At 30.9% G+C, this 12,158-nt stretch overlaps 2 protein-coding genes across 2 annotated transcripts; both read left to right on the top strand.

The window, feature by feature from the left end:
- Positions 1-344: 344 nt before the first annotated feature.
- Positions 345-5,628, top strand: LOC137812475 (uncharacterized). Its single transcript, XM_068614459.2, has 5 exons — positions 345-866; positions 2,280-2,781; positions 2,887-3,088; positions 4,486-4,998; positions 5,189-5,628. The coding sequence occupies exons 1-5, from the start codon at positions 449-451 to the stop codon at positions 5,588-5,590; spliced, it is 2,037 nt and encodes a 678-aa protein (XP_068470560.1). The 5' UTR covers positions 345-448; the 3' UTR covers positions 5,591-5,628.
- Positions 5,629-7,501: 1,873 nt separating this feature from the next.
- On the top strand, positions 7,502-11,760 carry LOC137812476 (uncharacterized). Its single transcript, XM_068614460.2, has 5 exons — positions 7,502-8,025; positions 9,159-9,660; positions 9,900-10,101; positions 10,504-10,995; positions 11,249-11,760. The coding sequence occupies exons 1-5, from the start codon at positions 7,605-7,607 to the stop codon at positions 11,618-11,620; spliced, it is 1,989 nt and encodes a 662-aa protein (XP_068470561.1). The 5' UTR covers positions 7,502-7,604; the 3' UTR covers positions 11,621-11,760.
- The last annotated feature ends 398 nt before the right edge of the window (positions 11,761-12,158 follow it).

Raw genomic sequence — 12,158 nt, forward strand, 5'->3', positions numbered from 1 at the left:
AAAGTAGTTGCCGACTTGCTAGCTGTTGCGAGAAGCAGCCATGAGTTTTACCTTTGGCTACACATTAAGTTGACAAAGAGGATAATATTAATCACATGGAGTTAATCTAATTAGGGTTATTTAAATAATAACAATCAACATTTAGAATTATACAGTTGAAGATACATACATGGATTTAGAATTACTTACGTATTTGCGTTGAGTAGCCAGTGAGAACGTACAAGTGGCCGTAGACCGTATGACATCTATGACTATATATGTATGTATTCATCATGCATGTCAATAAACTTGATGCTGAGCCACATACATACATATTATGTGTATTAATTTCTTTCCTCTTTTGTTATTGCATAATTATAAGGAGAATGATGTGCGAGAATATTATCGATGCATGTTGAAGGTGGTTAGAGATAAAGTGAAGAAGAGTTAAAGAGAAAGACATAGATAGATGTGGGTTGGATGTTGGGGACAGGGAATGCATCTGGAGAGGATCCAAGATGCATCTCTTCTTGCATATAACTGTTTACGTAAACGACGTCACATTGTCAAATCAAAGAAACGCAGTGATAATGAGGAAAGTGTTTCCAGCGAAGGAGAAAGAAGGTCTCATCGTGAAGGTTGTTGCAAGCACTCGTCAGAGTCAGAATCGGAGTCGTCGTTTGAGAAGGTGGTGGAGACGGGAGTGCCGGGTAACGAATGCGTTGAAGAAAGAGTGCGTTGGGTAAGGTCTCAGATAATCGGTTACGGTGCAGAGTTCGATTCTCCGTTTGGAAGACGAATCGTTCTGTATGCTGATCACACCGCCTCCGCTCGCAGTCTTCGCTACAATGAAAACTTCATCGCCAATCATCTTCTTCCTTTCTACGGTAACTTTCTTCCTCTCTCTCCTCACATCATCTTTACTTTGTTTTTCATTCTTTTTGAAATCAGATTTCAACTCAATCATCACGTTTTTGTTTCTTCTCAATTCAGTTTTCATTTCAAAATTTTAAAATCAATTTAGTTTCTGCATCAATATTTTTTAATATTTGAGAGGATAGCTCTATTTTAGTCTTTTGATATTAAGGGATTAAGATGTATTTGTAATTTGAAAATTAGTTATTTTAAAATCTGTCTCGTCTTAAATTTAAGAACTTAATACACAACTCATTCTAAAACTTTTGGAAGTACGTACTGCAAAGATAACAAAAAACATATAATTGGTAGATTATTTATTTATTTTGCATAATTTTGTTTAGAAAATAAAGTAAATTTAATTTTTATAACTTCTTACTGCGTGCATAAATTAATTTACTTTAAAAATATTTTATTTTCTTTTAAAAAACTAACATAACTTGAGCTTTTTTAAACATTTGATTTAATAAACTCAACTTAAAAATTGAACGGTTCATTAGTTACATATTCGGTGAATTATTGTTGTAAAGTTTTATTTACAATTGGATTGTTTTTATATTAAGCTAAATGTTTGTATTAAAAAGTGTAAAAAAATGTTTTGGGGCATTCGTGATAAGTTTTTTCAAATTACAAATATATTAAACTATCAATATTAATATTTAATAAATGTTAACTGGTGTGGGTTTCTTGAGAAATCTATATCCTTATCTGGTTTGAGTTTCTTTGGTTCCTGTATACGGATATCTCAAACCTTGAAGTGTCCTTTTTATTTTATTTAATTTTTCTGATAAAAAATAAAAAATAAATCAGTAAATGTTAATTTTTTTATCAGCATATAAATGTTAACACAGAAGAGTATGGCTACGATAATACTATGATATATTAGTAAAACTAATAGTTTTTATATAAACACCAATTATATAAAAAAACCACATGATGTGAAAACAACAATTAAGTGTTCCTCTTTCGATATTAATTTATATTTTATACCAAACATGTTCTTGACAACAGTAATGAATTTACGAGAAACAATCCTCTCGTGCTGCCATGACCATGAAGATTTTGTGTTTATATCTCTCTTTTTAGAAATTATATAAACTCACCAATTTATTTTTTGAAGTAAGAGATATAAAACGTTTGCATGAAACATAGTCCTATAAGAATTAACATGAGAAAAATCGTTCGTGCAGTTTAGAATATGTTTTTTTTTTCATTAGGTGAGTAACTCAAACTATGTGGGTATATAAACATGATTGGTATCTTTGTTGTTTGACTTGCACATACGCCAAATCTAAAACAAAATTGGTTTTTCTCTCTAGCCAATCATTGAGGAATTTCAACTTATGAACATCTATCCAAACTCGTGTTATTTTCTGCATACACAGGCAACACTCACACGTGCGACAGTTACGTGGGAAGCAGGACAACAAAAATAGTACATGAAGCAAGTGAATACATTAAAAAATGCTTAGGTGGTGGGAAAAACGATGCACTCATCTTCTGTGGCTCTGGCACAACTGCAGCCATCAAGAGGCTGCAAGAAGTGATGGGAATCACAGTACCCTCTATCTTGAGGGAAAAGGTTTTGAAGAGCCTTAACACAGAGGAAAGATGGGTGGTTTTTGTTGGACCTCATGAACACCATTCCAACCTCCTTTCTTGGAGGCAAAGTTTGGCTGAAGTGGTAGAAATTGGCCTTGATCACAAAGGGTTGATAAACATGGATGCTCTAAAGCTACAACTCGAGACCTACAAAGATACCAATCGACCCATGTTGGGATCTTTCTCAGCCTGTAGCAATGTCACAGGAATCTACTCAGATACACGAGCAATTGCTCAGCTTCTTCATCAATACAAAGCCTTTGCATCCTTTGATTTTGCAGCGAGGTATTTATTTAGAATCAAAGACATGTTCTGTTACCTTCTTGAATGCTTCAATGGTGTTTCAATGTTTTCAAAATTTGATGAAAAATTGTGTATGTGTTTGTTTAGTGGTCCATACGTGAAGATAAAGATGAGGTCTGGGGAGAGTGATGGGTATGACGCAGTGTTCCTGAGTCCACACAAGTTTCTGGGTGGTCCTGACTCTCCTGGGATTCTCCTCATGAACGATGCTCTCTACCGATTAAGATCTTCGCCGCCATCAACTTGTGGAGGTGGCACTGTGAATTACGTCAACGGCTTCAACGAAGAGGTAAATTCACGTATTCAAATCACAAACCTATTTTATGTCAAATTATAAACAAAATATAAAAGTCAAATCATAAATTTAGTCTTACCACGTAACCTGACCAGAGAGAAAAAAGGTTTCGCACTTATTTATCATTTCATTTCCTGTATCCTGTATCCCAACATTTTATATTTTGATCCTTTGTAAAAACGTGTTTATAAATCAACACCTTTCATTTTCTAGAGTTAGACTTTTTATTCATTTTATTCATTCATATGAATTGGAATGGAAAGAGAAATGTTAGCGGTGTAGAAAATGTAGAAATGTCAATTCATAAATATTAATATTCTTAAATTATATGGGTTTTTTTATTATCGTAGTCTTTCTTATATGAGTGCAAGCTAGTGTTTTTTAAGTTTAATGATATAGACGTTTAATACAAAAAATAAAATAAAATAAAGAGTGATAGTGTAATGATTTAATAAAAAAAAAATATAAGTTATAAAAAACTTGTGTTTGAGAATAATTTGTCCAACTTAATATATATTTGAATTTTTATATATTAAAATTATTGGATAACCCTAGCTTGTGCATTTTTACAACAATTCTTACACTGCAACACAGCTAAGAAAAGAAGAGAGACAAGTATGTATTTTGATAAATGGTGAATACGGGAGATAGAAAGAAGAATGAATTGTAAAATATTATAAAAGTTGGTCGTATAAATATATTATTTAGATTTATGATTATAACTATTTCTTATAACCTATACGCATTTTTCTTCTAATTTGAACTAATGTTTTTTTTGCGATATTCTCTCTATACCATATTAATATTCTATTTATTTTTACATTAAAAATCTACCTATACTAGATACTAGAAATAATATCAATTTACAGATTATCAGTAAACATAATTTTTACTGTAAACATAATTTTTACTTTACAAATTAATTTTATAAAATAAACAAGATTTAAATTCATTTCTTAATATATTATAATGAGATGATGATCTACAAATATTAACATCACACACTATCCTAGGAAATTATACAAATACAAACATTTTTCGGATCTAAAATGTTTATTAAATAGAAATAAATTTTAAAAACAATAAATAACTAGTTATTATATTAATTAAATTAAATATTATTTTCTAGTTTAAAAACTACAAAAATTATTATTAATCTTTAAATAATTTTTATTATTAATAAAATTTAAAAGCTATTTTTTAAATTGATATTAGTTAACACATATAACAACACATTATCTAAAATAAATTAACCTAATTAGAAGAAGAATCAGTTGAGTATGAAATATGAAATAAAAAAACTCCACATATTTGTTGGTTAGAGAATATAATAAAAGCTTCTTATATGGTTTTAAACTTTAAACTTTATGTGGGTGTTCATAATATTGCAGGATACACTGTACTTGGAGAACATAGAGGAAAGGGAAAATGGGGGCACCCCTCCTATAATCCAGACAGTGAGAGCAGCATTGGCATTTTGGGTGAAAGAGTACATCACCTACAAAGAGATTGAGAAACGTGAACAAGTTTACATTAACAAAGCACTTAAGAGACTAATGTTCAACCCAAACATTGAGGTTCTTGGAAACTTGAGCACCAAAAGACAAGCCATATTGTCATTTATCATTTATTCTACCACCAATGAAAGTTCTTTATCACCTGGTTGGGGCATTAAATGGCTGGAAGACAGCCAGAAGCAGCAAAAACAAAGAGAACTTGATCTGTGGAAAGAGACAGAGAGCAAAAGAGGTAAGCAACTTCATGGCCCTTATGTTGCAACACTTCTAAGTGACCTATTTGGCATCCAAGCTCGTGGAGGGTGTGCTTGTGCTGGACCTTATGGCCACCAATTGCTCACTATCAACAAATCTCAATCTCTTGCTATTAGATCAGCAATTCAAGAGGTATAGTGTCAAAAATTTATATCACAAAACATTTTATTCTATAAAACATTAAACATTCTATTGTCATAAACTGGTTACATAACATGTCGACACAAATGTCTGTTACATACACTATTCCAGAAAAAAACTTGTTTTAGAACCAAATTTGGCTAAATAATGTTTAAACTGATGTTGCTTATTACTTGAACAGGGTTATGTTGGTGTGAAACCTGGATGGAGTAGAGTTAGTTTTCCGTATTACATGGAGGAGGAGGAATTTGAGTTCATTTTAACAGCGATAGAGTTTGTAGCAAACTATGGCCAACGCTTCCTTCCCTTGTATAGCTACAATCTGAGAAACGGAAGTTGGAGAATGAAGAAAGAGAAACTTCAGGCTCTGATAAACCAAAATAACTGCAACTTTCAGAAAACTCTAAAGGAAGCAAATGATTTGAAAGCAGTCAAAGCAGGTGTTGGAACCAAACAATTTCGTGTGTTAAGAAAATCATACCTAGATATATCAAAATGTATTGCTGGTCTTCTCCCCAACTTCCCTTCTGAAACCATACTCCATGAAGATGTAAATCCCAACGTTCTCCATTTTATACTTTAATTATTTTTTCAATATCAATCATCATTCGTTAATCTATATATTTCATTACTTGTTTTTAGTTATTGTATTTTTTAATTATTTTTATTTTACTGTCTTTTTATTATTATTTTTATTTAGATACCAATTTAGAAACCATTTAATAATAATATAAACTAATTTAGAAACTAAAAATTTATTTAGTTCTTAAAATGTCTCTAATTTAGTCATTATAACAATTAATTATTTTTAGTCTCTAAAATTAGTTTATATTTCATGATTTTCTTGTAGTGAGATGTGTAGATGATTATGGATAGCTATAATACTTGATTTTTTTTGACAATTCATCTAAATCATTAAAAAAAAGAACTACATCAAATTTATTAATTTACTTTTATAGATATTTTTATTTTATTATACTTTAATTAATATTTATCACATTAAAATTAATTTAATATCTTTTTCACAATTAAATATTTAAATTTTCAAAAATTGTTTTAAAGAATAGAAAATAGTTAATTTTCAAAATATACTATTTGACGTCCTGTATATAAGAAAAAACAAATTTTATTTTTCTTAACATAAAAAATATATAGTCACTCTTGAATCCAATAATCATTAATTTTTTTTACACCGTTATGGTAAATGTACCATATGATTATGAGAGGTATCGAGAATATTTCCAATATTTATCGGATGACGTGATCGATATTGATATTCTTTAGCTTATCCAAATATGCTTTAATAGAAAATATTAATTAACACAATCACGATATAAAATTTTATTTAAAATCTGAATGTTATTTTAATAATTTATCGGATGACGTGATCGATATTGATATTCTTTAGCTTATCCAAATATGCTTTAATAGAAAATATTAACACAATCACGATATAAAATTTTATTTAAAATCTGAATGTTATTTCAATAATTTATCTTAATTTTACTCTAGTGTGAAAGTTTATTATAATCTTAAATAGACACACAAATTAACACAAAATTATGTAATAAATATATTATATTCATCTACCTTATGCCGAAAATTAATTTAAACATGTACTTTTTATAAATACAACACTCACACCAATTAAAATTCCGCGACATCATCAACTGTACAACTTAATGAACTTGTCTTTTGTAAAAAAGAGTAAAATATATCAATAAAGTAAAGAAGAGTAAAATATATCAATAAAATAATCATTAAATTTCCTTAAAATATAACTGAACTTGTCTTTTGTAAATATATATATATATATATATATATATATATATATATATGAAATAATCATTAAATTTCCATATATATATATATGATGTTATAGAAACAATTACTGTATCACTAAAATATATTATTAAGTCGGTAATACTAAATTCATTAAATATAAATGTAATTCAAGCCATTTAATTTTACAAGTATCTTTGAAAATAATTTCAGTGTATGGTATTATTATTTAAAACTAATCAATTTTACTACTTTTATTTGTATTTATATATATATATATATATATATATATATATTTTCGCCACATATGAAATCTAATGTTGTATTACTTTTGATGAAGTAATTAGATACCCACAATACCAACATATTTAATGAATGAATTGAATACATTTTTATTAAGAATAAACGAATTTTTTAATGAATAAAAATGAATGATTTCTTTCTTTTTGATTTATTATAATCCGAATTGAAATTATCCCATCCGTATTTTTAAACATTGAAGAAAGTAAAAAAAATATTATTATTACTGTAATAAAATTACGATTACTTGGATTAAAGAAAAGGTAGCATTACCATGCACGGAAGGCCAACAGAAACAAAAAGAAACAACTATTATTATTATTATAATTCATAAAGTTCAAATACTATGTTTGGCACCTGAATTGTTAGCATCCACAATAAAAAAGACACTACCAGGTTTGTTCAGCCCATAATATGATCGCACTGAAACTATTAACTCTTACCAAAATATAAGTACAAAACTCTTCTGCCTTCTCTTAAAGCCTTCTATATGCTTCCACCTTAAATTTTCTTATATGCTGAGTTACACCAACAACATCATTTGCCATTCTTTTCAGTTCTTCTACCTAATGAGGGAGGAGCACCCCTTATTGGCAGACAAACCTGTGTTAGTCCAACCATGCATGGATCAAAGCCATGGCCAGGACAAAACCAACAGCGAGGTTGGAGTGTTAACCAAACCAACCACATCAGAAACATCTCATGACTTTTGCAACCACTCTGAGTCCTTCAAGAAGCTTGTGGAGATGGGTCTCCCGTGTAATGAATCAGTGGCGGAAAAACTGTGTTGGTTGCGGTCCCAAATCATTGGTTACCATGCAGAGTTTGATTCCCCATTTGGAAAAAGAAAACTTGTCTATTCTGACCACACTGCTTCAGGCCGCAGCCTTCACTATAATGAGAATTTCATCATCAATCACGTTCTTCCTTTCTATGGTATGATATTCACATCATTACATCAAGCCACCCTCATTCATATATATACATAAGCTCTGATTGTTGTTAACTTTAACAATAACTACTTTAATTGTTATTCATATCATGATTTCTGATTCACTTACATAGCCACTGCACTCTTGTTTTACCCCTTCGTCCCACAATGACTACTCACTCTAAGACTATTGTACACGAATCAAGAATAACAATAACTTTCAAAATAATTTTAGTGAAATATGTTGGAATAACATTTCATAATATTTAAGTGGCGCCAAACCTTACCGATTTTATAAAATTAAATTAAGTTTAAAGTCCAATTTTTAATATGGTATCAAAGTCATTTAAAACTTATTTTAATAAGAGTTTATTCAATTTATCATGTTACCTATTATCGAACTATTCATTATATTATCAAACCATTTATTATATAATTCACACATGAGTTCTCAGTAAATAAGAATGTTTCATAATATATAATTGGATGTAAATCTTACTTTATAAACTGTTTTTATAAGATTGAATTAGATTTAAAGTTCTCTTTTTTAATCAAGGAACTTTTCAATAAATGAAGGTTGGAACATCAGTCAATTAGTTAAAACTGTAATCATTGTGGCACAAAGGGAGTATGTTGGTAGTTGGGACTATAAGAAAATCATCAAATATAAACCAATTTTTACATACCAAAATAATTAGTTGCAATAGAAACTAAATTAAAGATCATTTTAAAAACTAAAAAAAAAACTGGTTTATAAATTAGTTTATATTATTGTTAAATGGTTTCTAAATTGATATCTAATTAGCAACAAGGTTTAACTACCAATTATTTAGATTCTAAAATTGGTAGCAAAAACCTTGGGTTCTAATTAGATACCGATTTAGAAACCATTTAACAATAATAAAAACTAATCTAGAAACCAAAAATTTATTTAGTCCCTAAAATGGTCCTAAACCCTACACTATAGCAACTAATTATTTTTTTTTCTAAAATTGGTTTCTATTTCATGATTTTCTTTGTAGTGTGGGTTTTGTATGTACCAAACTTAATCTTTCCATATTTGAAAAGCATGTTATAAAAGACACGAGAATTTTCAATGTTGAAACATTTCTTTAAATCTGTTATCTTTTGTGCATAGGTAACACGCACACATGCGACAGTTACGTTGGAAGCAGGACAACAAAATTGGTACACGAAGCAAGTGAGTACATTAAGAAATGTTTAGGTGGTGGAGAAGATGATGCACTTATATTATGTGGTTCGGGCACAACTGCAGCTATCAAGAGGCTGCAAGAAGTGATGGGGATCACTGTGCCATCTATTTTGAGGGAAAGGGTTCTTAAGAGTCTGAACACAGAAGAAAGATGGGTGGTTTTTGTCGGACCGCATGAGCACCATTCAAACCTTCTTTCTTGGAGGCAAAGTTTGGCTGAGGTGGTGGAGATTGATCTTGATGACGAAGGATTGCTTGACATGGATGCTCTAAGGATACAAATTGAGGCCTACAAAGATACCAACCGGCCCATGTTGGGATCTTTTTCAGCTTGTAGCAATGTCACGGGAATCTACTTAGATACACGTGCAGTTGCTCAGCTTCTTCATCACTACAAAGCCTTTGCATGCTTTGATTTTGCCGCAAGGTACTTGTATATATAGAATTGTGAGAATGGGGAATTATTACATAGTTTGAAACCACCACATGTTTATAGTACTGAACAATTTTCATGTGACACGTATAGTAAAGTTTTATTAAACCTGTTTTTTCATAAATTTTAAAACTCAACTACTTGTGCAAAATCATCCAATAATTTCTGGTTGTACATGAGTTTGTGTGTTGGCAAATTTGGAAACTTGATAATGGTTTTGCTTGTTTGTTTAGTGGTCCATACGTGGAGATTGACATGAGATCTGGGGAGAGTGATGGGTATGACGCCGTGTTCCTGAGTCCACACAAGTTTCTTGGTGGTCCTGACTCTCCTGGGGTTCTCCTCATGAACAAGGCCCTTTATCTTCTAGGATCTTCACCACCGTCCACTTGTGGTGGTGGAACCGTGACTTATGTTAATGGCTTCCACGAACAGGTAAATCTCCATTATCATGTTGGGAAATTGGAAAAGCATTTGTCCACTGTATGCATGAAGGAACATCTAGAGAAAAGTAGGTGCAATTAAAACCATCAAGGGTTGTGTTGTGGCTGCTTGATGTGAATCAATAGAAACAAATGGAGAGAAAATTTGGCTAGTTGTTTATTGATAAAATTTGGTAACAATAAAAGGGACGAGGGATCTTTGAATTATTGAGGGCATGCCTCTGCATATTACTGTTGATTTGAATATGGGAATTCGTCGAACAAAACTTGCATATAGTCTTTGTTTGCTTGTGTTATTCTTTCATTGTATTGCAACAATAATCGCTGTAAGAAAAGATTGCATTGAAGATCTATTAGAAGAATAACATTCATCCACTGAACTTTATCAATGCAGGAAGCATTATACCTGGAGAACATAGAGGAAAGGGAAAATGGGGGCACGCCTCCAATAATCCAGACAGTGAGAGCAGCATTGGCATTTTGGGTGAAAGAATACATAAGCTGTGAAGAGATTGAAAAAAGTGAACAATTGTACATTAACAAGGCACTAAAGAGGCTTGGCTCAAACCCCAACATTGAGGTTCTTGGAAACTTAAAGGCCAAGAGACAAGCTATATTGTCATTTCTGATTTACTCCACCACCAATTGTTCCTCAGCTGGTGAATGGAGTGATGGTAACCAGAAAAATGAAGGGGAACTTGATCTGTGGGAAGAAACGGGTAACAAAAGAGGCAAACCACTTCATGGCCCTTTTGTCGCAGCATTGCTCAATGACCTCTTTGGAATCCAAGTTCGTGGAGGGTGTGCTTGTGCTGGACCTTATGGCCATGAGTTGCTCCACATCAGCAGGTCTCAATCACTTGCCATTAGATCAGCAGTTGAAAAGGTGAAAAATGATCCACAATCTGCTTGAAATATTATGTTTCCAAAGGGTAAAATATATTCCAAGTTTTTCAAAAGTTTGTCAAGCTTTGTTTCAGTACTTACATTTTGAAAACAGTAGTTTAATTTTTTTTTCTGAAATATGGTGACTTATGTTTCCAACTCTACTATGTTGGGACTAAAACAAATTTTGAACATTGGTGTTATAAAACACATTTAGCTGTTTTGAAAAGCAAAATTGTTTGTTACTTTGGCAGGGTTACATTGGAGTAAAGCCAGGGTGGACTAGAGTTAGTTTTCCTTACTACATCAGTGAAGAGGATTTTGAGTACATTCTGAAAGCCATAGAATTTTTGGCTGTGTATGGCCAACGGTTCTTTCCTCTTTATAGCTTTAATTTGATAAATGGGAGCTGGAGATTGAAGACAAGGAAAATTGAGGCACTAACCAAGGAAGGAAACTGCAACTTTTCTGGTGATAGTATTGGAGTTGAACAAGGTGGGGTGATGAGAAGGAACCAATCATACTTTGAGGTGGCTAAATGTATTGCTACTTGCCTTCCAAAATTCCCTTCTCAGAAAAGACTCAAGGAGGAACTGGATCCAAATATTTTATGCTTCAGAGTTTAAATTTTTATTATAAGAAAAATGATATTTGATAGAAAGAGAGAGATACAGAAAAATAATAGGTGTTATTAAATGTTTTAAAAATAATAGCTATGGATGCCATTGTTTAAAGTTAATATATACCACACACTATTTGTTCTGTTTACATATATTTCATGATACTTTCCCTTGTTTTTACACCATGATTCAGATGTATCACTCCTACCAACTCTTGTTGGTTACTAGGAATAATTATTAAGTTATTATGTGATTTTTAACACTACACTTCCATGTTCATAATCAATTTTTTACATGATACTTAATTAAATATTATTAAAACTTAATTAAATTTTTACTTTTTTTTATAAATTTAAATATTTATTAACTTCATTGAATGTGCTCAATATATATATATATATTTATTTTAGTATTTGATTTTATTATCGCTTTTGTTCTATTCCATTTATAGGTAAATTAGCTCGAAACTAAATCAGTTAACTTGAGAGGTAAAATAGATGAGAATTAGGTGAATTGGAAACAAGAAGATAAAAGTAACTATCAC

The sequence above is a fragment of the Phaseolus vulgaris genome, chromosome 2, assembly GCF_051622355.1.
Source record: "Phaseolus vulgaris cultivar YP4 chromosome 2, ASM5162235v1, whole genome shotgun sequence".
NCBI lineage: Eukaryota > Viridiplantae > Streptophyta > Magnoliopsida > Fabales > Fabaceae > Phaseolus > Phaseolus vulgaris.

Coding starts and splice junctions, on each gene's coding strand:
- LOC137812475 (XM_068614459.2), top strand. CDS start 449: ATGTGGGTTGGATGTTGGGGACAGGGAATGCATCTGGAGAGGATCCAA. Junction 2,782..2,886: donor TCCTTTGATTTTGCAGCGAG/GTATTTATTTAG, acceptor GTGTTTGTTTAG/TGGTCCATACGTGAAGATAA. Junction 3,089..4,485: donor TCAACGGCTTCAACGAAGAG/GTAAATTCACGT, acceptor ATAATATTGCAG/GATACACTGTACTTGGAGAA.
- LOC137812476 (XM_068614460.2), top strand. CDS start 7,605: ATGCTGAGTTACACCAACAACATCATTTGCCATTCTTTTCAGTTCTTC. Junction 8,026..9,158: donor TCACGTTCTTCCTTTCTATG/GTATGATATTCA, acceptor TTTTGTGCATAG/GTAACACGCACACATGCGAC. Junction 10,996..11,248: donor TTAGATCAGCAGTTGAAAAG/GTGAAAAATGAT, acceptor TTACTTTGGCAG/GGTTACATTGGAGTAAAGCC.